Source organism: Thalassophryne amazonica, chromosome 8 (assembly GCF_902500255.1).
Source record: "Thalassophryne amazonica chromosome 8, fThaAma1.1, whole genome shotgun sequence".
Taxonomy (NCBI): Eukaryota; Metazoa; Chordata; class Actinopteri; order Batrachoidiformes; family Batrachoididae; genus Thalassophryne; species Thalassophryne amazonica.
The window spans coordinates 110,740,381-110,768,178 of NC_047110.1; the positions used below are offsets into that span (position 1 = coordinate 110,740,381).

The following is a 27,798-nucleotide window of genomic DNA, read 5'->3' on the forward strand; positions in this document are numbered from 1 at the left end:
TCTGAAAGGAGAGGGGGCATGGCCAGAATCTGCCCCTTTCCATTAAAGTGGAAAAAGCTAACAGGTTGTTTCTGGGGGACATTAAAATGGTTTGCAGTCTCTTTCATGCTCCTTGTCACCAAGGTCTCATCAAGGCTTCCATGTGGTTGTGCACAATGTGGTCAGAAATCCATATCGCCAAATATTTCAAATATCTGACAGTATGCTCAAGGTTTTTGTTTGTTTTGATGTTTTTACAGGCATTCAAAAAGCCCTTATTCAGACTTTTATGTCGATGTAGGCCGCCAGGCCCACGAGAACACCCACCAGGCCAGAAATATTTTAATAATGCTCATTAAAAATACCACTAAATATCCATAATTTGGATGTCAGTAATCCATATTAGTGCATCCACCGTGCTTTGAGTCTAGTATTCTCTCACACAAACTCTTCTGAGGAGTTGGTTAATTTTTAAGTAACCTGACAGCTTACTAATCGGGATTATTTTTATGATTATTATTTGATCATACCAGCTGTCAGCTGACAACAGGGTAACACTACAAACGCCCACAATTAAATCTAGCACAGAGCAGAACTCTCAGCAGCAGGTGTCAGAATCTGACATCTACTCCACAGATTTCAACAAGTCAAAAATTACCCTCCACCTCTAAATATATTTTTGCACTTCATGTTTTTTTTAAGATGTTTTCTCACCATTTGTAGACTTCATTGGTGCCCTTAAAACTCCTTATCACCAATTTTTGTTTCACACCAGACAGCTGCACTGCTAAAGCCAAAGTGTCATTAAGAAAAACATAAAACTCTGATTCTTAGTGTGATGTTTTGACAGGCGGCAGCTTGTTAAGTCAGCCACTATGTAAGGCCTGTGAGTCAGGAATGCTAATTAGCGCTCCATGTCCCACTTTTCACCATGTTTCCTTTTGTCAAGCCACTGTGAAGAAAAAGTGAGTGACCATTTACCACAAGATCAGTCAGTGATGACTTGGGGGGGGGGGGGGGGGGGGGTTTCTGACAAATTTGCAACATAAATTTTTTTCTTCTTCTTCTTTGTGAGTACCTCCACGCCTGAAAAAAAAAAACAATTCTGCACGTAGTTTATAAATGATGCCTGTCTTGGTAAATAGGTTTGTACTATGACCCCTTTAAAGCTTTGGTTATTTTAAGTATTTGTGATCATCCTCCTGCCTTGATATGTTTTTGTTGTGCCTCACAAAACTGCAGCTCACTTGTGTTTTTGTTCTCTTTCCTGTACAGTCTTCCAGCTTGAGCTCTTCCAGAAAATCCTACAGACCTCGACGTGTGACAAGACTGCTGCCGACACTGTATCTCATCTCAGTGGATCATATCAGTTTTTTTCTGTGGATAATCTGCTTGAACCTTGAATATATATTGAGACGTCACTCCCTTTCTTCCCTTGATTAATCATTTTAATACTGTGCACTTCCACAGTGATGCTGCCCATGTGATTTTTACCCTGAAATATTCAAGAAAATAAGATGATGGGACACTGTTGTCATTTTCAGAGGGCTTGATGTAACCCTCGTCTGCAGGCAGTACTGAACCACTGGCATCATTGCATCAACTTACATTAACACAATAAGAATACCACCAACACACTGCTGGCTGGAGAAGAAATGTATTTATGACCCCCCCCCCCCCCCCCCCCCCGTGGATGTATCTGATGTATTGATGAGCTCGGAGTGCTGATGCCGGCTCAGTGGGATTTGAGTTGGTGTAATTGGCTTTTTTTCATGAACCTTCTCTCTGAGTCTGGGTACAACCTGGATGTTGGCGGTTCAGCGTTTGTGGAATCGGCTGTTACAGTGATGAAGCAGGGCTACTGGTGGCCTGTGTGTTTGGGCCGGCAGCGGCCCCAGGCATTGTGATGGGGTGCCGGAAGAGCAAGGTTCTCCCTGAGCCTCCAGGGGACGTTCAGTTGGACCTGGTCAAAAAGGTCAGTAGAAGCTGTTTCACACATGCTGTCAAGAAATGTTGGCACCATGGACTGGGACAAAAGGAGAGGACAATATGTGCATGTAGAATGCAGGAGAAGTTATGGCAGTTACCCACAGTGGGCTTTGACATTAAGAATTTTGTTCAAACCAGGACAAATTTTGGTAACATTTTTTTTAATAGTCTGATAGGATATCTTTGGTCCCTTATCTGAGAACAACACTTAGTAGCATTACCATCACTACTGTGTTCTTCATTGCATATTTTTCATTAAATGTATTTGAAATATTTACAGTTCATGACTGGGTTTTTTGCCTTTGTCCAATGGAACCATCCCTAAGTTTGTTTGTTTGTTTGTTTTTTTAAGAAAGCCAAATATGACATTATGTTGTCACAGGATATAATCATGAAAAGTACAGTGGTGTCATCCATATAGTCAGGTTCATGACAACGATGTGAGAAAAATAGAATTTGACCTTTTTAAATGTCGTGCACTCGCCCAATTAAGATGATGCAACCGAGTCTGTTCTGAACAGCTTTCCTGCTTGTTAGGGTGGCCAGAAAATGTATAGAAATTTTGTTTTTTCAAATTTGATATCGCACGCCCCCCTATTTTGTGAGAATCATTGACAAAACAATGCCGGTGGTCTCCCAGAGGCATTAAAGATCAGTATAATTCAGTAGGATTTGGCGCATATGAAATCTTTGTCCAAAACTATCACAACAGGTCAGTTTTCATCAGGTCTGTAAAATTTCAATTACAAACTGATGCAAAATCATCTCTCAAAAGCTCAATGGCCTGTCAAATAAGCTTCAAGAGATCCAGTCTCAAGCATAAGAGATTTGGAACAGTTCGGTGTGGGATCAGCCGGATCACACACACATGCACAGGGTGAGAGCTCATGCTGACTCTCCATGGAATCCAACCTCCCAGCTGAAGAGATCCATGCTTGATATTGCAACCATAGTCTTTTTCATGGAGAAAGCATAGACAGTCAGAAGTCACACACAGCAAAGCAGTAATGCAGGTATGGACATGAAAATCATTTTATTTGATATCATACTTAATCACTGAATGCTACTAAATTGCTCAGTGCTTCAGAATGTTAGTGTGAACTACAAATTATTATAATAATATTCTTAGTATATAATCACTTATGTTTATTGTAATCTAAAACATTTGCTAACTGTTCTTTCAGAGTTCTACAAAATGTGCAGCTGATTTCAATGAAATACTGAATAAAGTGACAAGCAGCGACAACTGCTGTACCAGCTGGTTGAGCACCACTGAAAACTAGTGCCAACAGATGCTACAAAGCAACAACTCATGTGAATTCAGTCTGTTACTGTTTGATTACTCATGCATGTCTGAACTAGAGACAATCCGAAACACCTCAGTAAAGTGTTGTTCTCATATTATGACTGCACGCTAAGAGTAACTTTAAATTGTTTGATTCTTTCAGCATTGAAACAGTTTTCCTATATTTTAGATGTTAATATACTACAAAAATGGTTCTTTCATGTTACTTTTTCAGTAATACTCTCATTTGTTACATTATTAATGTCACCTATACTGGTTCAATAACTAATAGGCCATTGGTTCTACAGTTTAATGTTAAATAAAAGTTTAAGTGGAAATATTGTTTAAGTTTGAATAAAAGTTAGTTTGTGGAAATATTGTTTAAGTTTGAATAAAAGTTAGTTTAAGTGGAACATATAATCGCTGTAATACTTGTGTAATAGTATTAACGAAAATGTATCTATTTGTAGAAAGTGATATAATTAAATAAATAAATGTTCATATTTTGGTTCTGATGCATTTTGTTCTTGGAAATGGCGTCTCACTAATTTAGAAGATCTTCACTTAGCCTGGAAAAAGAGTCTTGCTCTGTAAAAAAGCCCTCCGTAAAGCTAGGACATCTTACTACTCATCACTAATTGAAGAAAATAAGAACAACCCCAGGTTTCTTTTCAGCACTGTAGCCAGGCTGACAAAGAGTCAGAGCTCTATTGAGCCGAGTATTCCTTTAACTTTAACTAGTAATGACTTCATGACTTTCTTTGCTAATAAAATTTTAACTATTAGAGAAAAAATTACTCATAACCATCCCAAAGACGTATCGTTATCTTTGGCTGCTTTCAGTGATGCCGGTATTTGGTTAGACTCTTTCTCTCAGATTGTTCTGTCTGAGTTATTTTCATTAGTTACTTCATCCAAACCATCAACATGTTTATTAGACCCCATTCCTGCCAGGCTGCTCAAGGAAGCCCTACCATTATTAAATGCTTCGATCTTAAATATGATCAATCTATCTTTATTAGTTGGCTATGTACCACAGGCTTTTAAGGTGGTAGTAATTAAACCATTACTTAAAAAGCCATCACTTGACCCAGCTATCTTAGCTAATTATAGGCCAATCTCCAACCTTCCTTTTCTCTCAAAAATTCTTGAAAGGGTAGTTGTAAAACAGCTAACTGATCATCTGCAGAGGAATGGTCTATTTGAAGAGTTTCAGTCAGGTTTTAGAATTCATCATAGTACAGAAACAGTATTAGTGAAGGTTACAAATGATCTTATGGCCTCAAACAGTGGACTCATCTCTGTGCTTGTTCTGTTAGACCTCAGTGCTGCTTTTGATACTGTTGACCATAAAATTTTATTACAGAGATTAGAGCATGCCATAGGTATTAAAGGCACTGCGCTGCGGTGGTTTGAATCATATTTATCTAATAGATTACAATTTGTTCATGTAAATGGGGAATCTTCTTCACAGACTAAGGTTAATTATGGAGTTCCACAAGGTTCTGTGCTAGGACCAATTTTATTCACTTTATACATGCTTCCCTTAGGCAGTATTATTAGACGGCATTGCTTAAATTTTCATTGTTATGCAGATGATACCCAGCTTTATCTATCCATGAAGCCAGAGGACACACACCAATTAGCTAAACTGCAGGATTGTCTTACAGACATAAAGACATGGATGACCTCTAATTTCCTGCTTTTAAACTCAGATAAAACTGAAGTTATTGTACTTGGCCCCACAAATCTTAGAAACATGGTGTCTAACCAGATCCTTACTCTGGATGGCATTACCCTGACCTCTAGTAATACTGTCAGAAATCTTGGAGTCATTTTTGATCAGGATATGTCATTCAATGCGCATATTAAACAAATATGTAGGACTGCTTTTTTGCATTTACGCAATATCTCTAAAATTAGAAAGGTCTTGTCTCAGAGTGATGCTGAAAAACTAATTCATGCATTTATTTCCTCTAGGCTGGACTATTGTAATTCATTATTATCAGGTTGTCCTAAAAGTTCCCTGAAAAGCCTTCAGTTAATTCAAAATGCTGCAGCTAGAGTACTAATGGGGACTAGAAGGAGAGAGCATATCTCACCCATATTGGCCTCTCTTCATTGGCTTCCTGTTAATTCTTGAATAGAATTTAAAATTCTTCTTCTTACTTATAAGGTTTTGAATAATCAGGTCCCATCTTATCTTAGGGACCTCATAGTACCATATCACCCCAATAGAGGGCTTCGCTCTCAGACTACAGACTTACTTCTAGTTTCTAGGGTTTGTAAGAGTAGAATGGGAGGCAGAGCCTTCAGCTTTCAGGCTCCTGTCCTGTGGAACCAGCTCCCAATTCAGATCAGGGAGACAGACACCCTCTCTACTTTTAAGATTAGGCTTAAAACTTTCCTTTTTGCTAAAGCTTATAGTTAGGGCTGGATCAGGTGACCCTGAACCATCCCTTAGTTATGCTGCTATAGACTTAGACTGCTGGGGGGTTCCCATGATGCACTGAGTGTTTCTTCCTCTTTTTGCTCTGTATGCACCACTCTGCATTTAATCATTAGTGATTGATCTCTGCTCCCCTCCACAGCATGTCTTTTTCCTGGTTCTCTCCCTCAGCCCCAACCAGTCCCAGCGGAAGACTGCCCCTCCCTGGGCCTGGTTCTGCTGGAGGTTTCTTCCTGTTAAAAGGGAGTTTTTCCTTCCCACTGTCGCCAAGTGCTTGCTCACAGGGGGTCGTTTTGACCGTTGGGGTTTTTACGTAATTATTGTATGGCCTTGCCTTACAATATAAAGCGCCTTGGGGCAACTGTTTGTTGTGATTTGGCGCTATATAAATAAAATTGATTGATTGATTGATTATATTGACCAAAGGTTAAATTCAGTCAAATTGGAAAGGATAGAAATCTTTATGTAGTGTAATGACACTGGCGTTATTCTGGACGAGACTCGCTGAAATTTCTAATTTTGCAAAAAACGAAAAACTGGGGCCTTGGGAGACCACTTAGACATGATGGATTTTCATGAAATTTTAATAACATGTTTTCTTCACCATTTCTCCTAAAATGAAGGGGTGTGCGACTCAAAATTAAAAAAAAAAAAAAAAATAAATTTTTTTTCAGCCACCCTACTGCTGGTCCTGTATTAACTGTGAATGTACTGATTTCGAACTCTGCTCCTCAGGAAGACGAGGCAACCCGTTGGAGTGTGGTAACTTTGCCCATTTAAAATGGCTAAAGCTACTGCTAGCATACTAATAATACATTGCTCCAATAACTATAGAAGCAAAATGGATATTGAGCCCTACGTGCCGACCCTTCAGAGGTGCCAATTCAGATCATGACCATTTTTTGTGATTGGACCTAGAAGTATAAAAATCAAGAGGTACACCTCAGTTTGGGAACCTACAAAATAACATCAAGCGAAGAGTTAGTCCTAAAACATGTTTTTGGCTGTAAAGGTTCTTCTATTGAAGAATACTGGTGCTGGTACCAGTACAAGTATTAGGACCTGTTTGAGGCACAGCACTTTGCTATCAAGTCTTTTAGGCTTCATAAATGTAATGACTGTGGATCTGTGACTTGAAGAATTACAAACATCAGTATTTTGTTTGTCAGTAAACATCATTTGTGCCTATAAGAGTTCTTGGTGGTGGACTTGAGATCATGTTCTCTTACAGTCATCTCTTTGCCCTTTTCAGATTGAGCCACCTCGGACAGACGTCTATCAGCACTTCATTCAGGGAGATGGCGCAAAAAGCAAGGTGGGAGCAACAGGTGGAGGGGGAGGAGACAAGACAGGCTCCGCCTCTCCATATCATCCCCAAGCTCAGTCTGCCACGCCCACTGCCTCTGTTCAGCAGCCCAAGGGCCAATCCAATCTGTCTGACCCTCAGCGGAAGAAGGTGGCCAAGTACCGAGCCAAGTTTGACCCACGGGTCACAGCCAAATACGACATCAAAGCTTTGATTGGCCGTGGGAGTTTCAGCCGAGTTGTCCGTGTGGAGCACAAAAGCACACGGCAGCCTTACGCCATCAAGATGATTGCGACTCGCTATCGGGAGGGAAGAGAAGTTTGTGAATCAGAGCTGTGCGTTCTGCGCCGTGTCCGTCATACCAATATCATCCAGCTGATGGAGGTGTTTGAGACGGCAGAACGTGTCTACATGGTGATGGAGCTGGCCACAGGTGGAGAGCTTTTTGACCGGATCATTGCTCGTGGCTCTTTTACAGAACGAGATGCCACACGGGTTCTCCAGATGGTCCTGGATGGTGTCAAATATCTTCATACTTTAGGTATCACTCACAGAGACCTGAAACCAGAGAATCTGCTTTACTACCACCCTGGAGCTGATTCCAAAATCATCATCACTGATTTTGGGTTGGCAAGTAGCAGAAAGAAAGGTGATGAATGTCTGATGAAGACCACATGTGGCACACCAGAGTACATTGCTCCAGAGATCCTGGTCAGGAAGCCTTATACGAATGCAGTAGACATGTGGGCACTGGGGGTGATAGCATACATCCTGCTAAGCGGAACCATGCCCTTTGAGGATGACAACCGCATGAGGCTCTACCGGCAGATCCTTAAAGGGAAGTACAGCTTCTCTGGAGAGGTGAGAAATTAACATTAATTTTAGTTATGTAGTGTCATGGTCTAGAGTATACGTCACCCATGATGAAGTTATGTTGGGAAGCATTGTTCTCACCCTATCCATCCGTCTGTTCCACACTAACTAAAAAGCCTCATCTGATTGAAAGCATTTCTTGGTGGTGAATAAGGGGGTGCTAGAGGAAGGTTCTTTTTGAAAACGGCCATTTTCTGTCATCCAATATGGCTGCCACATTCATCATCTTGATTTTCATTTTGGAGCAATAAGTCAAGTCAAGAACTCCTCCTGATTGAAACCATTTCTTGGTGGTGTATTGTGGGAGATGTGGTGGAAAATTTTGAAATGACGTCTTATTTCAAACTAGGCATCTTTATTAAAACAAACTGCGTACAGAGGTTCAGAAGCAACAAAGTAATGAAAGCAGTCTGTTACTTTTGACAAAGAAATGTCTGTTTGGGGAGACATTTATACAGTGAAACTCCTCCCACAGTTGTCACGTTTTACATTCTGTGGTCAGGGGTGAAGACCAATCAGATACCCCCATGGTTTAACAGTTGGCCCCAGGACCAGCCTCGACTATAAAAGCATACATCAATTTAACATGAGCGGGGGCGTATGCCATGCTTTGATTTTGCAGGGAGAAACCTCCAGCAGACCAGACTCAGTGAGGTGACCATCTGTTAACGTCCATTCTCACATTCTAAAATCGCTTACACACTCACTCGTGATGTCTCTTGTGCAAAACAATCTATTCCCTTATTTTGAAAAACATTCTTTCTGCAATATGATGCTTTTTCAGTGAATTATTAAGAATATGAGGGATGTCAGGGATTTTTCTAGGAAGATTTGGCAACAGAGCGACACCTGATTCAAGCGAGCAAACCAACTGAGCCGCTGGTGGGGTGGGGTTGGGGGGGCGAGGTGAAATAGTGTGGGAGCTGAGCGAAATAGATGTTATGCATTCTTGCTGTTGTTTTGCCATGTTTTTAGTATTTTGGAAAAAAGAGTTAGCTGTTTATTAGGAACAAGCTTGTTATATCCTGGGATCAGTGTTCTGTATTTACGGAAGAATCGATCACCGATGGGAAGGCAGTATGCTAGGAATAATGCTTAAAAATTAGTGCTGCCACAAACGACTATTTTGATATTCAACTAATCAACGATTAACCGGAGTCCCGGTTACTCACTTTAATCCGCACTAAAGTGACTCATAAGTGACATATTTTAATGGCTTTGAGAGGGGATAAGAAGCGGAGTTGCCACTTCTGAAGAGGAGCAATGCAATGAGCCAACGAAGCAGCGGATCGAAGCACTGCTTCATTGGTTCAAGGTTCAAAGCAAATGACTCGTTGACTACTAAATTACTTGTCGACGTAGTTGTGACTAGTTATGGCAGCCCTATTAAAAATAAATCGCATTTTGCCAAGGGGTCCCAGCGTCCCTATTTCCTGGTTCAGAAAAAAACGTGGATATGGGACAGTGCAGTCTCGTTTGAACTCCGGAATGATATCGCGGGATTTGACCACTTCTGAGGACAGCCTGCCGTTGCACAACACAAACACAGCGTAACTTCACATGGAAAGATAGTGTACCGTTTTGTTTTCGGCTGCAATCACCGAAGCAGTCGCGAAAAGTACAGGTTTTTTTTCCGGTTTCTCACAGAGAAGGGAAGACGAGGCAAATGGGAGACATCGTGTCGGTAAACGTTAGCCTACACACATTGACAGAGTAGCTGTGTTCTGGCGCCTGCACAACTGCCTTGAAATGTTTGAGCTCTGGGTCATAAACAAACCGTAAGACATGTCCACTTTCCGCCGTATCGTCACTTTTTCTTTGTATTTTCACTTTGTTTTCAGTGTAACTTGCCCAAAAAAAACCTCAAAGTCCTGTGTTTCTGATGGGGACATACAAGGGCTGTCCCCGGATGTAGGATCATTGCGTCATATGCGTCATATTTTAACTCTTTAGCACCCGCCCACAAACCAGGTGACTTAGTGGTTAGCACTATTGCCTCACAGCAGAAGGTCATGTGATCAATTCCCACCTGTGGCCTTTGTGTGTGAAGTTTTCATGTTCTCCTCATGTTTGTGTGGGATTCCTCCGGGTGCTCCAGTTTCCTCCCACATTTAAAGACATTTGGTTAGTTGGACTGGAAACTTTAGAATTGTCCAGGTCTCCCTTGCAAAAGAGATCTCGATCTCAACGGGACTAACCAGGTTAAATAGAGGTTGGGAAAAAAAAAGAGAATGAGACTGCGCTGCCCAATTAACAATAAAAATCCTGTAGTCAGAGTCATGGAATCCTTTTTTCCCCCCTTTTTCTTTTAACTGGGGAGCTGCTAAATACCAGAGTAGATTATTTCCAATATTCACTGTCACTCAAGGCGTGTGAAGGTTTGTCTGTGTTTCCTGAAAGATGGAGGATTACAAACTTAACATACTGCTCATTCAGTTCTGTCTATCCTATGTGTAGATGTTAAAGCACAACTTCGGGTGTTACAACTTTTGGTCTACTTTTTAGAGGTTTTGAGTTTCATTTTTTTTTACTTGGGACCAAAATAAAATTAATAGGTGCGTCATGGAAAAGGGTGATCTGCTGTGGTGACCCCTAATGGGAGCAGCTGAAAGAAGAAGATGAAGATTATTGATTTAGAAACAAACACCGTCACAGTCTAACCAGCTAATGAATGTAATGCTAAACTAAAACCCACAACAACTGATTGATTATTAAATGATAATTGTAGGAGCCTGGATCATAGCACTAAATAAGAAGCTTATCTAGTGTGACAGCATATTGAGTATAAACGAGTGCTGTGTGCTGCGAAGGTTTATTATTCTATCGCTCCAGAGCAGCGATTAAAATCTTATCGATAGATAAAATCGATAAGATTTTATCTATCAATACATTATTGATTCCGCTTATCGATGTGATCCCTTATCGATACCTCTTGTGAATTTTTTGTTTACTAAAAGTAGGCTTTACAGGTTTTCTATGTCAGCGAGTCAGAGCTTTTTCTTATCGTGCACCCGCACTGTGGAACGGTCTTCCTGCGCCCGTGAGGCAGTTGGAGTCCGTGGACATTTTTAAGTCAAGACTTAAAGCCTATTTTATTCTCTTTCTTATGAATAGTCTTTTTTTTTTATCTGTTTTATTCTTTTACTTCTGTTTTTAATTATGTATTTTTTTTTATTTTTTTATGTTGAACTGTTCTATGTGAGGCCCCTTGAGATGGCTTTTGTTGTGATTTGGCGCTTTATAAACCCACTAAATTGAAATTGAATTGAAAATGAACATAATTTTATTGAGTTTTAAACTAAATATAAAACTGGTCACTGGATCCTTAAACTCTGGACATAAATAAACTCTACATGGTGGATCCTTGGTCTCTGGACATAAATAGAAATAAACAAAATCTGTATTTATTTTCAAAAGCATTTCATTTCAGACATTATTGGCATGAATGTGTTTCCATACATCTGAGCTGAGCTCTTGCAGTTGGCTGTGCTGCACGTCGAGATGTAATTTATAAAGAATGCGGACGTCTCATTTTGGAGGAAAAAACATTTTAGTCAATTGTAGTTTCTTGTCTGTATTACAACGTTTGTAAGAGGTGTTATTTTATTTAAAAGCGATGATTCGTTTGAAGTTATTAATTCCGACTGGACTCTGTCTCGGCAGAGAGCAGCGCAGTGTTTGGAGCTGTGCCAACGGAACGGAGGACGATTCTTCTTTCTTGACTGCAACAAGATAATGCGAGTAGCCAAAATAAGTATAACGCAAAATTCCTGTTTGACATTGTGGCTAAACTCATTCAAGTAACGTCAAGGAACGTCATCTTCAACATTTTGGCCACGTGGTGCCTCAGTGCTGAGGACACACCATGTTCTGAATGCAGCAGACAGGTGGTTATTTTTAAGTGGTGTGGATGGACTGGTTGTCAGCCTGGGTGGTTGCCATCCAGGAGCCAAAGAAGGTCCATAGTATGATTTGTGATGTCACAAAAATGTGTGTGTGTATGTGTGTTTACTTCACCACAGTCAGTAATCTCAGAACATCTTTGTTATTGGGTGGCAGCAGTGATTCATCTTATTTTGTAAGGATGCGTTGAGTTTTGATGTTCTGCAGCGTCTGACAGGTCGGATAAGACCAAACCTCCTGCTGAAAAATTTAAACTTTTAAAGCACCTTGCAGCAGCCTGGACTTTAGCTGAGGTCTGCAAAGAGCGGAGCAGAGCTGGTGATTGAATTCTACGTATGTCCACACGGCCTGCCTTGGATTAAGTAAATCTGCTTTACCTTGACATCGACCGTTGCAAGTTTTTACAAAGAGAGTCGGTTTAGTGGCCCTACATGTCCCACAAATATACCCTGTGAATTGTATTCAAATTAAAGGAGGTAAAAAGGATTATTTCTGAGCCATGTTTGCTTGACAGTATTCAGAACATTTATGTTTGCAAATGAGGAAAGAAAATGTATCATGTTAATATCATAAGTGGCAAATTATATGTTCCAGGTCAGTTTCAGGGCAGGGCGTTCGACCGTGTCAAGCGAGCGTGCAGAGTGGTCTTTAGTTTAAGAGAATTCCTTAAAGGTGGGGCTGAAGTGGGCTCCCTTTGCAGCCATGGTCCAAAGCCTCCACACAGTCTGAGGAGTTTGTATGTTTGCAGGCTGTATATGTGACGTGCGTGTTTGGCCATGCTGTTGATTTACTGTGAGTGAGCGACAACAGGAGGTTGCCAAGCAAGACATCAACTAGAAACCGTGGAGGAAGGCATGCAGCGCTCCTATTCCTTATTCCTGACACAGTGTTTGACATCCAGAAGAAGACCCCATCTCAGTGCATGTCTGCTGTTGGAAGGATTTTTTTTTTTTTTTTTTTTTGGTGATTTGAAAAATGACTCAATTAATATAGTAGTTCAAAATATATGCTCAGATTTATGCGACCCTGCTGCCCTCTTGTGTCTACTTGGCTGCACATGCAGGATGTTGTTGATTTTGTATTTGCATGAAGTAAAATAGAAATTGCAGCTGGAGCAGCACTCCATAGTGTGCATACGTCCAGGAGCCTGTACAGTCTTCTAATACAATCCACCAGATCTCTGTCCACATCCAAACTCTGACGTGTCACATCAACAAAAGCATGTTCCATCTGAATCAGAAGCTCAAAGTGCTTTACAACCCTGCCTTTCATTCACCCATTCTCTCTCACTCTCACACACACACACACACACACACACACACAGTTGTCTTGGGGTGTGCTCAGGCTACCAGCCCAAATGCCCAATTTTATCATATCCATATTGTATCTAGATGAAGTAAGTCCTTTAGCGTCCCTGAGGCTGGTGCTCATCTCTGGATTCTGTAGCATCAAGTGGATGAGAGTTTATGACTCCTCTTGGATGTAACACCAGTGCAACGCAGGTTGCTTTCCCAGCTGAGGCTGGTACTCATTTACAGCTGGGTGAACTGAGACAATGTAGACCAAGTGACAAAGACAAGTAGCATGAGCAGGATTTCAACCCAGGTCTACATATTGGTAGGCCAGCTCCAGCTACCTGCTAGATAGATTTAATTCATTTATTGGATTTAATTCATTTATTTTACTTATTGATGATCTGAACAGCAAAAAAAAAAAGGAAATGCGAGTCTTTTTTTTTTTTTTTTTTTTAATCTGATTCAAGCTACATACTGAGGCGGTTTCAAATCTGATTGCTGTTGGGTTTCTACAGATTAATTTCCATTTGAAGGGTCTGACAGCTCAGACAGTCTTTCAAAGTGCTTTTGACAGCTTTTGCTTGCCTCTACTGGTGGTTGGCTCTCACTGCGGTATTGTATCACTTCCTGTTCCGGAGCACAGCGGTGTTTTGCTGTATCTGTTAGCTGTTTAATCTGTGCAGTTAGATTCATCTAGTTACCTAGATAACGATTTGTTTCACAGTGTAATCTTCACGTGCCTTAACTAAAGCACTCTTCTGGCAGATCCCGAGCAGCCGGGAAAGCAGGCCGACAGGGTGACTGTGAGGAGGAAGCGTAGTTCTAAACAGAAGCCCCGTGTACACCGCCAACCCGTTCACATTTCTAACCGTTTTTCCCCACTCGACGACACACCCGCCGAGGATCAAACTCTGGTTATTGGCGACTCTGTTTTGAGAAATGTGAAGTTAGCGACACCAGCAACCATAGTCAATTGTTTTCCGGGGGCCAGAGCAGGCGACATTGAAGGAAATTTGAAACTGCTGGCTAAGGCTAAGCGTAAATTTGGTAAGATTGTAATTCACGTCGGCAGTAATGACACTCGGTTACGCCAATCGGAGGTCACTAAAATTAACATTGAATCGGTGTGTAACTTTGCAAAAACAATGTCGGACTCTGTAGTTTTCTCTGGGCCCTTCCCCAATCGGACCGGGAGTGACATGTTTAGCTGCATGTTCTCCTTGAATTGCTGGCTGTCTGAGTGGTGTCCAAAAAATGAGGTGGGCTTCATAGATAATTAGCAAAGCTTCTGGGGAAAACCTGGTCTCGTTAGGAGAGACGGCATCCATCCCACTTTGGATGGAGCAGCTCTCATTTCTAGAAATCTGGCCAATTTTCTTAAATCCTCCAAACCGTGACTATCCAGGGTTGGGACCAGGAAGCAGAGTTGTAGTCTTACACACCTCTCTGCAGCTTCTCTCCCCCTGCCATCCCCTCATTACCCCATCCCCGTAGAGACGGTGCCTGCTCCCAGACCACCAATAACCAGCAAAAATCTATTTAAGCATAAAAATTCAAAAAGAAAAAATAATATAGCGCCTTCAACTGCACCACAGACTAAAACAGTTAAATGTGGTCTATTAAACATTAGGTCTCTCTCTTCTAAGTCCCTGTTAGTAAATGATATAATAATTGATCAACATATTGATTTATTCTGCCTTACAGAAACCTGGTTACAGCAGGATGATTATGTTAGTTTAAATGAGTCAACACCCCTGAGTCACACTAACTGCCAGAACGCTCGTAGCACGGGCCGAGGCGGAGGATTAGCAGCAATCTTCCATTCCAGCTTATTAATTAATCAAAAACCCAGACAGAGCTTTAATTCATTTGAAAGCTTGACTCTTAGTCTTGTCCATCCAAATTGGAAGTCCCAAAAACCAGTTTTATTTGTTATTATCTGTCATCCACCTGGTCGTTACTGTGAGTTTCTCTGTGAATTTTCAGACCTTTTGTGTGACTTAGTGCTTAGCTCAGATAAGATAATTATAGTGGGCGATTTTAACATCCACACAGATGCTGAGAATGACAGCCTCACCACTGCATTTAATCTATTATTAGACTCAGTTGGCTTTGCTCAAAATGTAAATGAGTCCACCCACCAGAAACAGCATTAGTGAAGGTTACAAATGATCTTCTTATGGCCTCAGACAGTGGACTCATCTCTGTGCTTGTTCTGTTAGACCTCAGTGCTGCTTTTGATACTGTTGACCATAAAAATTTTATTACAGAGATTAGAGCATGCCATAGGTATTAAAGGCACTGCGCTGCGGTGGTTTGAATCATATTTATCTAATAGATTACAATTTGTTCATGTAAATGGGTAATCTTCTTCACAGACTAAGGTTAATTATGGAGTTCCACAAGGTTCTGTGCTAGGACCAATTTTATTCACTTTATACATGCTTCCCTTGGGCAGTATTATTAGACGGCATTGCTTAAATTTTCATTGTTACGCAGATGATACCCAGCTTTATCTATCCATGAAGCCAGAGGACACACACCAATTAGCTAAACTGCAGGATTGTCTTACAGACATAAAGACATGGATGACCTCTAATTTCCTGCTTTTAAACTCAGATAAAACTGAAGTTATTGTACTTGGCCCCACAAATCTTAGAAACATGGTGTCTAACCAGATCCTTACTCTGGATGGCATTACCCTGACCTCTAGTAATACTGTGAGAAATCTTGGAGTCATTTTTGATCAGGATATGTCATTCAAAGCGCATATTAAACAAATATGTAGGACTGCTTTTTGCATTTACGCAATATCTCTAAAATTAGAAAGGTCTTGTCTCAGAGTGATGCTGAAAAACTAATTCATGCATTTATTTCCTCTAGGCTGGACTATTGTAATTCATTATTATCAGGTTGTCCTAAAGTTCCCTGAAAAGCCTTCAGTTAATTCAAAATGCTGCAGCTAGAGTACTAACGGGGACTAGAAGGAGAGAGCATATCTCACCCATATTGGCCTCTCTTCATTGGCTTCCTGTTAATTCTAGAATAGAATTTAAAATTCTTCTTACTTATAAGGTTTGAATAATCAGGTCCCATCTTATCTTAGGGACCTCATAGTACCATATCACCCCAATAGAATGCTTCGCTCTCAGACTGCAGGCTTACTTGTAGTTCCTAGGGTTTGTAAGAGTAGAATGGGAGGCAGAGCCTTCAGCTTTCAGGCTCCTCTCCTGTGGAACCAGCTCCCAATTCAGATCAGGGAGACAGACACCCTCTCTACTTTTAAGATTAGGCTTAAAACTTTCCTTTTTGCTAAAGCTTATAGTTAGGGCTGGATCAGGTGACCCTGAACCATCCCTTAGTTGTGCTGCTATAGACTTAGACTGCTGGGGGGTTCCCATGATGCACTGAGTGTTTCTTTCTCTTTTTGCTCTGTATGCACCACTCTGCATTTAATCATTAGTGATTGGTCTCTGCTCCCCTCCACAGCATGTCTTTTTCCTGGTTCTCTCCCTCAGCCCCAACCAGTCCCAGCAGAAGACTGCCCCTCCCTGAGCCTGGTTCTGCTGGAGGTTTCTTCCTGTTAAAAGGGAGTTTTTCCTTCCCACTGTCGCCAAGTGCTTGTTCACAAGGGGTCATTTTGACCGTTGGGGTTTTTACGTAATTATTGTATGGCCTTGCCTTACAATATGAAGCGCCTTGGGCAACTGTTTGTTGTGATTTGGCGCTATATAAATAAAATTGATTGATTGATTGATTTTACAGATGCAGAGGTACAGTATAATTTCTTTGTAAACAGCCTGTAGCAACCGATGTGGATTAGAGCACGCCAACACTGGCACGCAGATTGGATTTGATCACTTGTGATGTATAATGTGGACAGGCAGTCTGGAAGATCAGATTCTGAATGGGTTTTGGAAAATGTAGCCTTAGTCCACATCCTTCTCACTGTATATTTATGCAGACTTTACAGAATGTTGATACCAATATTCCAAGACGGGGGGGATCAATAGATCCTGATTATTTTTCTCCTTTTGTGTCTCCTTTCCAGCCCTGGCCCAGTGTGTCCAACCTGGCCAAGGACTTTGTGGAGAGAATCCTGACCGTTGACCCCAGTGAGCGTCTGACGGCTGGCCAGGCTCTCAAACACCCCTGGATCGTTAGCATGGCCTCTTCTTCATCGATGAAGAACCTGCAGCGCTGCATATCTCAGAACCTCCTGAAGAGGGCGTCGTCGCGCTGCCCCAGCACCAAGTCGGCACAGTCGACACGTTCCAGTCGCTCCACCAAATCCAATAAAGCCCGGCGGGTGAGAGAGAAGGAGCTGCGTGAGCTGAACCGCCGCTATCAGCAGCAGTACAACGGCTAACGCAGACATCCCACCTGGAGTGAATCTGACACTTTGAGCCAAACGGTGCTGAAGTGACGCCGTTCGTTTGAACTTGCTGCCAATGTGAGAGAGCCAAGCTAAAATCTGAAATGTTTGGTCTAAAAACGGCTCACTGACTTGGCTGGATCCACCGCTTCCAGTGACACAGACACTTTGATAACTGACGCAACATCCAAGTGATCCGGAGTGTAAGGACCGTGTGACTGCGCGTGTTCTGATGAGCCCAAAAGGACACGTCAGTAAAACGTGATCTTTGTATCTTTGCCTTCTCCTTGGCAGGAAGATGCCTGCCTCATTCCTTCATCTTTATCCTTTAGCTCCTGTGCCTCCACATATTTATTTATTGCTGTTGACACCATGTTTTCGTCTCCTTTCAAATGGTCACTGGATAATGACCTTCCATGAAGATCTGTTGAACAGAGTTCTAGATACTGACGTTTCTAAGAAGAAAGGAATAATTTAAGAGGGGAAAACATTTCCCCACTCAATCCTGACAGAAAATTGCTGTGAATTTTTATGCAAACTTTGTCTTTAAGAGTTCATTGTGACATAACGATACTCTGACGCTGCATTCACATGTTGGCGGCGTGCGGCAGACGCTAACCTGTAGCTTGTGTTGGTCTCAGGTGTTGATTGAGAGGAGAGCCTGACTGATCTGCATTTTATTTGGTGGGGGGGGGGCACCGATATTGGAGAGTAAAAAATTACGATATTAATATATCTGCCGATATATACATTAAAAAGAAAATGGGAATGATTACAAACATTTCATAAAATCTTTATGACAAAGAAATGTGATTGAGGCTTGTTATTTTACAGATTAAACTTGAATTTTAGTATAAATAACTATAAATATAACCAACAATCAACTAACGTACATTGTGCTACCTTCACTCGGATTGGTGGTCACCATGTCGCATCGCTCAACATTTGCATAGAATACATTTCATCTATTTTGGCCCCTCCTATCTGGTGGCATAACAACCACTTGTCTGTTGTCACTGTAAAACACCCACCGTGATTGAAAGTGAACAGCAGCTGGTCATTTTACCTCTGGCTCATCTCTCGGTGTGACTGTGAAGTGACGGGGGTCCCAGCCATGCTTGACAGCATTATAAATTATGTTGTTAGAGGACCATCTCCTGCAGAAACTACGAAATAACACCATTTCCAACAACTAATGTTTTTCTTCATTGTTAATTCTGTAAAATAGGTTTTCACATCAGTAAAAATAACAGATACAGATGTGTTTGTGTTTTTGGTTGATATTATCAGCCAACCGATACATCCGTCAGGCTCTAATTGAGAGATTTATTCTTTTAGTGCAGAACAACTCAGTTATTTATGAAAACACAAAGGAGTTGGGGGGGGGGGGGGGGTGGTAATCTGGACTCAAGTATATTCTGCCGTAACTCAAAATATAGCCTCAGATACAACCCCTGGCAAAAATTATGGAATCACCGGCCTCGGAAGATGTTCATTCAGTTGTTTAATTTTGTAGAAAAAAAGCAGATCACAGACATGACACAAAACTAAAGTCATTTCAAATGGCAACTTTCTGGCTTTAAGAAACACTATAAGAAATCAGGAAAAAAATTTGTGGCAGTCAGTAACGGTTACTTTTTTAGACCAAGCAGAGGGAAAAAAATATAGAATCACTCAATTCTGAGGAAAAAATTATGGAATCATGAAAAACAAAAGAACGCTCCAACACATCACTAGTATTTTGTTGCACCACCTCTGGCTTTTATAACAGCTTGCAGTCTCTGAGGCATGGACTTCATGAGTGACAAACAGTACTCTTCATCATTCTGGCTCCAACTTTCTCAGATTGCTGTTGCCAGATCAGCTTTGCAGGTTGGAGCCTTGTCATGGACCATTTTCTTCAACTTCCACCAAAGATTTTCAATTGGATTAAGATCCGGACTATTTGCAGGCCATGATATTGACCCTATGTGTCTTTTTGCAAGGAATATTTTCACATTTTTTGCTCTATGGCAAGATGCATTATCATCTTGAAAAATGATTTCATCATCCCCAAACATCCTTTCAATTGATGGGATAAGAAAAGTGTCCAAAATCTCAAGGTAAACCTGTGCATTTATTGATGATGTAATGACAGCCATCTCCCCAGTGCCTTTACCTGACATGCAGCCCCATATCATCGACTGGAAATTTACATGTTCTCTTCAGGCAGTCATCTTTATAAATCTCATTGGAACGGCACCAAACAAAAGTTCCAGCGTCATCACCTTGCCCAACGCAGATTCGAGATTCATCACTGAATATGACTTTCATCCAGTCATCCACAGTCCACAATTGCTTTTCCTTAGCCCATTGTAACCTTGTTTTTTTCTGTTTAGGTGTTAATGATGGCTTTCGTTTAGCTTTTCTGTATGTAAATCCCATTTCCTTTAGGTGGTTTCTTACAGTTCGGTCACAGACGTTGACTCCAGTTTCCTCCCATTCGTTCCTCATTTGTTTTGTTGTGCATTTTCGATTTTGGAGACATATTGCTTTAAGTTTTCTGTCTTGACGCTTTGATGTCTTCCTTGGTCTACCAGTATGTTTGCCTTTAACAACCTTCCCATGTTTGTATTTGGTCCAGTTTAGACACAGCTGACTGTGAACAACCAACATCTTTTGCAACATTGCGTGATGATTTACCCTCTTTTAAGAGTTTGATAATCCTCTCCTTTGTTTCAATTCACATCTCTCGTGTTGGAGCCATGATTCATGTCAGTCCACTTGGTGCAACAGGTCTCCAAGGTGTGATCACTCCTTTTTAGATGCAGACTAACAAGCAGATCTGATTTGATGCAGGTGTTAGTTTTGGGGATGAAAATTTACAGGGTGATTCAGTAATTTATTCCTCAGAATTGAGTGAGTCCATATTTTTTCCCTCTGCTTGGTCTAAGAAAGTAACCGTTACTGACTGCCACAATTTTGTTTTCTTGATTTCTTACAGTGTTTCTTAAAGCCAGAAAGTTGCCATTTGAAATGACTTTAGTTTTGTGTCATGTCTGTGATCTGCTTTTTTTCTACAAAATTAAACAACTGAATGAACATCCTCTGAGGCCGGTGATTCCATAATTATTGCCAGGGGTTGTATAATCCAGCCTTAGTTTCTTCGTACTCCAGCCTCCAGGGTATGTTTTGGGCTGTGCCAGATGACACAACTTTAGTCCAGATTATAGCTGAGTATAGTTTAATGCAAGACTGCACAAATCAATTCCTGGAGGGCTCCTGCATGTTTTCATGTGTAACTGCTCTACTCACACCTGATTATTTAATTTGAGTGGTTCCCCACCTTCTCATTGGTTGATTACACCTGTCAGAGTTAATTATCTGTGGGTGGAGCAACCACAGTGTGGGAAAAACATGCAGGGCAGGTACCCTCCAGGAACGGGTTTAGGTTAATGTGAACCTTTTACACCTAGTACAACTCTACAGCCAACATCTAAATGCAGCATTAATGGTCAAAATGAAGAGTTTTGGGGGGTTCTTCCCCATAGTTTAAATTTAACTAATATTGTCATTATTAATATCTTAGTTATAAAAATATACATTTTTTTTTCCTGATTATCTTTGTTCATTTTTAAATGTTACAGGCTGCGTTTAGATAACAGGCCTCGGTAGGATCTGATCATTTTGTCTTGATGCTTCATTTTCCTCTTAATGACCTGAACCTTAATGACGCTGCAGAAACCCAACGTGATCCTTGAACACCTAATATCCAGATGTTCAAAAACAACAACAACCAAAAAGCCATTTATGTAACAAATAGTGAAAATGCATTACGAAGCTAAATGTGTGCAGCATGCACGTTAAGGACTGGAGAGGAAAAGTGACACGATGCTCCCACTTCCGTTCGATTGCCAGAGTTCAGGTATTGCCTTTGATATTGGTTTGAAAGTTTATATGGTGCATGTTGGTGGGTCTGAACTCAGGGTTCAGACTGCATCCTGCAAACTGTGGTCTCAGTTCTCTTCTTGAGCCTGGGCCTCATCACTGTAGGGCTTCAACCATTTGTCGTCATATCAGTGAAAAATGATTAGTGTTTCCCAAAGCCCAAGATGACGTCCTCAAAATTTCTCATTTTTGTCCAGATAATCTGTGTACTATTGGAGAGAAGTAAAGCATACAGAAATATTCACATTTAAAAACCTTTACCCCCCCCCCCCCCCCCAAAAAAAAAGTTTCAAAATTAAACTATTTTCCAGAGTATGTCACCATTTTTTAACTAGTTTGGGAGGTCCTATGACTTGTGCTCCACTGCAACTTATGTAATTGGAAATCATGATTCATAATGACAATAATAACTATTTATATTGGGCTTTCCCAGCACAGTGTGGTGGCTCAGTGGTTAGTTCTCCATGGAATGTGGGGTTGTGTCTGGAAGGGCATCCAGTGTAAAACGTGTATCAGATCAACGTACAGATTAGTAGAGGATCTGCTGTGGTGACCCCAAGCGAAAGAGGGAGAAAACGTACTTGTGTTTCCAATGTGGGCCAGCAATCTGACTATTTTATCCATACTGCATCATATGACCTCCAGTATATTGTGTTTAAAAAAAAAAGAAAAAAGTAAGTACCTTCAGCTGTTCCCTTGTTTGCACTCAGGGTCACCGCATCAGATCTGAGGTGGCACTGCATGTTTAATTGGCACAAGTTTTAGGCCACATGCTGGATGAAGAAATGTGGCAGGGATGGAGTTTGAACTGGGAACCTTCCGCACTGAAACCAACCCCTACAAACATCACATATATTGTCTGTTTACATTTATTTGCCCATCTTCTTATTTTTGGAATGTAAAAATCCTTTTTTTTTCTTTTCTTTTTAAAGTAACAGTACATGCTGTGGTGTGCACATGTGCTACACTGAGCTTGTGTCCATTATTAAACTCTCCCCTAGGGAAGTGCTGTGTTAAAAGTTCCACATACAGAAAAAAGGTGCAACTTGTGCTCTGAAAAATACAGCAATTGTTTTTTAAAACTGTTGGCAAATAATTGAATAATTGATTACTACTTGACAAAGCATTGCAAGTTACTTTGCAGCATGTCTCCATTTACTATATAGCACCACCTTTATTTTAAATTAAAAATTAATTGAGTCTATATAAAAAAATCAGCTTGTTAATGCACCAAAAGATCAGTTGCACTTCAGCCTTATAATGTGAACGTAGCCTGAGACAATAGTCCATGTAGCCATGCCCATAAACCTCTGGGTGCTGGTGTCACAAAAATACATCTCTCAAGGCTAAATTTTAATTGACAGTCTTTTTAATTATGACAGACGTTTCTAACTCTTATGGTTAATAGATTAAATGCAATAAATGTGTTGAGTGAGTGACTCATTCAGAAAACAAAAACATAACTTGTAATTATGTAGCTTTCTGCATGAGGCAACATGAAAACGATTTTTTTTTATCATAAATGCACTTAAATTTGTTTGAAATTGGCAGTAATAAAATAAATCTTTCTAGCCAGTTTGAATCATTTCTCATTATATGTGATTAATTTGTATCTCTACAGAGGAGTGTAGTGGATAAATCTGTCATTTATTTCAAATGTGGTGTTACTGGGCTTTCTTTTGTTAAATTGTAGTTTAAATGATGCCATTGTCCTCATCTTGAAAACTGCGCTGGCATTTTTCACATTTTTGAAAGTGTTTTAAGTGTGTGAAAGGATCTGAATGTAAAGGTCATGACCTCGCCTTTAGTATGTCAACGTATTGGCCAAAAGCAGTTCACCTCAAAGGGGGCGTATTCAAAGCACTTCTATATAAAGTGTATTTAAAGTCAAACTTTTTAATTATAGATAAATATATATAATTCATCTTTCATGTGTTTTGTTCCTTCCAGAGTAAATCAGTGTGGTTTTCTTTTTATGGACACTTTGTGCTGCTGTTGTGAACTTTTTAATGCATACTGGAAAACATCAGAGCCGAGATATCTGACCTCAGCTGGCCTTTTTCTATTCTGTCTCCTGTTTTCCCATGATGCTTAGATTCTCAAATGTTTCTCAACGCACTTCAGTTGGCTGCATTTTAAAATATTCTGACCAATTTCTCACTGCTGTCTTCTGTCGTGTCTTTTCACCTCTTTGATGACAGTAAATTAATTTAAACTGTGTACAGTAGAGCTCTTGCCAAAATTCTTTTACACCTGCATCAGTTCTGTTATACCTGCATTAATAGTAAATTTCCACTAGGTGAAAATATTGCTCCATTTCAGGAACCTTAGGACATGACACCGGCCAACCTGGTGCTTATAGTAGTAGATAAACACCCAGAGCTAGTTTAGCCTGTTAGCTGAGCTTGTCCCCCCCCCAGGTCACACAAACACTCACCCGTGCACCACATCTTTACCCATATATAGGTTGACCCCGTGGACACACATCTGCACGTACAGGAATCTATGCCTGTTGTTGGTGATGAGTCTCTGTCCACTTTATGATTCAAGGACACTGTAGTGTGGTAATTTCTCAGTAAAATGTAAAATAGGTTCTTTTCTTGACTTTTGTCACTTTTATTTGGTGAAAATAGAATTTTTGGAGAGAATGGCAAAAACTGTCCAGTTCTGTCTTTCCAGTGAGCTTCATTCAGAGCCAATCAGGTGTCATAACTCAAATTTTGGGAGGTGTGTCTTTGTCAAAGTAGAATCCTTCATGTGGATGTTGGTTGTGTTTGTACTTTGTACTATTTTTCATTGAGGATCCACATCATGGTGAGCAGTTTTGTAGAATGTCACATTTGTAAAAGTTTTTATGTGTATGATTTTATATAAATGCTGTCATTTGAAGTAACAAACTCAACACTGTTACCTTAAAACAGTTGGGGTTTGTTCTTCCTTGGAATTGTCAAAAAGATGAACACATTGATTCTTCTATACTATACTTTAAAAAAAAATTAATGGTGGACTTTTACACAAATGTGCCAATAAAACACTCAAAGCTGGTTTTCTGTGACGTCAGGTCAAATCTGGGAGCACGTCCTGGGAGGACACCCACCACAATGTGGAACCAACCACCTTGGATCCTGACTGGTGGACCCCAATGCAGGGAACTACAACGACGACATTAACAAGATGGTTTAACGAAAGCAGTCCCAGCAAGTAGTACCAAAGCATGAGGAAAGTGTTCTCGTGGTTGCTTACTTGGGCAGTGGTCAGGAACACAGGAGATCAGTCTGGTCTGAGAGCACAGTGAGCATTCAAAACAGGCAACCAAAAATCAGGAACGGCAGGCAAACATCGACAAACACGGAAAGGCAGTGTGGGTAAAAAACACAATGACATAAGGTGAGAGAGCAGGCCAGAAGCTAGACAATGTGCAGAGAAGGTAAGAGTCTGACAGCAGTTATCAAAGCCAGTATTTAACCGTGGAAGTGCAGAGACGTGAACCTGCAAACCAGAAGAAGGAAAAAGTGACACAGGAGAGAAGGCCACTAGAGAAACTAGCAAAATCCCACAGCTGTGATTTGTTCTGATTATATTTTAAATTAAAAAGCATCAAGAGGCCTGATTCATACCCTGCACACTGTGCACACCACAGTATGAATATACAAGTAAATACACATCTGTAACAGTGATTTTGATGATGTGTGACTTCAAAATTCATACCAAGCAATCAAGTATTTTGGTGATCAGTAAGTGCTTCAGATCAACCATCCATCCAAATGGATGAATTCTTTGAGATCTGAAAAATTGGTTTCTTTTTATTGAGCATTGTGTCAGTTTCTGTGAAGTATTTTTGGAAACAAACTTTTAAAATGTGTTAGAAAAAGTCTCAGTCATCTTTAAATCTAAAAATGTTTGATATAAAAGTGAATTTACACAGTGACTCCTTTAGGATTTCAAATATGGACTCAAAGATCTAAAACATGCTTCATGGAGATTTATTGTTATTTATTAACATTATTGTCCATTTCAGCGCTTCTTTTGTCCACCTGCTTGAGAATTCTGATGCTCAGCTTTGTTTTTTCCTCAGGAGAGTCTGGAACATCTGAATAAACCTCCTGAAACCTTTGGGCTGCTCTCGATCTTTGGTCTTTTCACTCTTGTTCTGCTCCGGACCTCCCAGAAGCCTCCTGAGCTCTGAGGACACACTTTGGTCCAGGTAGTGGTGGGCCTTCTTGCCATTGTTGTCCCTCTGGTTGATGTCAGCGCCGTAATCTTGTACAAGCTCGACCATGACGTCAGCGTGACCGTGCATCGCTGCCACATGCAGGGGGGTGTGGCCTCCATGTGACCTGCTGCTGATGCTTTTTCTGCACGTGTCCATCAGCTTGTGGACCGCGGTGCAGTTGCCGTGCTTGGCCGCCCAGTGCAGCGCCGTGAAACCTGATGTAAAGTCTTTTCTCTGGACCAGGTCTTTGTCCTGCAGCAGCAAAGTGAAGACCTCCTCCCACTGTCCAGCAGCACATTTCACCAGCCACTCATGACCCAAGGGCCCCAGCGGCATCTTGGAACCTTCTCCTTGTCTCCTGGTTGTCTTACGTTTTAAACGGTAATGATCTACAGTGGACAGCCTGGACATTTTCAGTCCCTCAGTGATCAGTTCTTCTGGATGCTGGGTTGATGATGATGTGATAGCAAAAATTACATCCTGACCATCAAAGGTGTCATTTGGTATCTTGATCACCATTGAGTCCTGCAGCTGATCCAAGTCCAGAATCTGTTCACAGCTTCTTAAACAGGTCTCTGTTGTCCTACAGTTGATTCAATCCAGAATCTGTTCTGTGGCTCAGAGTTCTTCACTTTACCTCTGTGCTCCAGAAAAAGGACTAAATCTGTCCCTGTGTCTGGTAACTTCTGCTGCTGTCCAACCTGCTGCTTCCTGCACAGTTTTATTATGAAGGCTAAATTATCCTCTGATTGGTGCTTTGTGCTGACAAATGTGTAAGTTTCAACCTTTGTGACGTTTGAGTAAAGCCAGTGTGACGTCACTCACAACCTGCAGCGCTGTCTTATGCTGCGTTCACAGCCCTCGGATATTCCGCACTCTAGCTTGGGGAAAAAATGTGAAACATTCACATTCTATTTACAATAAATTAAGTTACCAACATCATACATCAGCAAAAACGTCTTTGACAGTTTCATTTAGCCTAAAAGATAATGTTAGCATAGGTAGATAATCTGATGAGCGCAATTTATGATGATGATTATTCATGTTTTAATGTAGATATGTTTTTATTTCCGAATGTCCAAGGGCTCTGAACGCAGCATTTAAAGTGATGGAGATTAAAAACATACACATCGGACGTCGTATTTGTTTCTGCGATAGTTTAGTCCGCCATCTTGGTGGAGGAATTGAATGGATTACGTGTCTCGCTGCTCTGTCCACTGAAGTCAAAATCTCATGAATTGATCGAATAAAAAGCGCCGTCTGGTGTCCGTGTTTACCAGAAGAAAAACAAATTTTCAACAATTTTTCCAGACTGTACAGGTCAGATGGTATTTAAGTGTATATGCATATGCTAAGAGGATGAAAAGCCACAAATTTTCATATTTCAGTTTATACACGATGTGTTCTTTTTTATCTACTATTAAACACTTTATCAGAAGTGTAGGTTTTAAAAACAGGTCAATATTTTTGTGGAATAATTTACCAAGTCATGTGATTCACCAGATACAGTTTCATTTAGAATTTAATTCGGACAGTTTTTTTTTAAATTGCTGACAATTATTATATTGCTGACAGTTTTTATACTTCTTGACTATTTTTATATTTCTATTTATGCATGTCGCGTGCTATTTATGTGCTATTGCACACTTTTTTTTATCACATATAAATTAATTATGAATTCTAAAAATAATCATGATTGAATTGGGTCAGTTTAAGAAGCTTTATAAAACAAAATCATAATGAAAGCATTCCCCGCGGGCACGCATGAGTGTTTTGACAGTAGATTGATTTTTATTCGTGCAAAATGTAAACATGCATAAAATAATACAGAAATGTATTAACAAATCACACAAATACATAAAATACAGAGTAACACCAAAAAAGCAAGAAATGCTTGCTTCCATTGTGGCCCAACAGTAACGCACATGAACAGAATTATGTTATTATGAATCGTGACTGACGGTGACCGAGTGAATCAAAGATGAATTTCACAGTCTGTCCAAGCATGCAGCGCCATCTGCTGGCAGTGCACAGATTGATCAAACTGGAATACAGTTGGTGTCATAGACATTATAAAGAGTAGACGCTGCATTGGTTGCTGAGGCACAATATATGCGGCCGCCATCTTGGAGCGGTCATCATAGTGATTCCTTCTCAAGGCACAGAATGATTTTATATTTTTATTTTTTTCTTTCTATAATAAA

At 40.6% G+C, this 27,798-nt stretch overlaps 1 protein-coding gene across 1 annotated transcript in view; it reads left to right on the forward strand.

Annotated features, from left to right (window-relative positions):
• Nucleotides 1–18,997, forward strand: part of pskh1 (protein serine kinase H1) — a 36,684-nt gene extending 17,687 nt beyond the window's left edge. The window contains exons 2-4 of the mRNA XM_034177267.1: nucleotides 1,255–1,954; nucleotides 6,955–7,869; nucleotides 17,131–18,997. Of these exons, the coding sequence (XP_034033158.1) occupies nucleotides 1,886–1,954; nucleotides 6,955–7,869; nucleotides 17,131–17,448 (1,302 nt within the window). The 5' untranslated portion in view covers nucleotides 1,255–1,885 and the 3' untranslated portion in view covers nucleotides 17,449–18,997. The remainder of the gene's footprint in view (nucleotides 1–1,254; nucleotides 1,955–6,954; nucleotides 7,870–17,130) is intronic.
• Nucleotides 18,998–27,798: the final 8,801 nt, after the last annotated feature.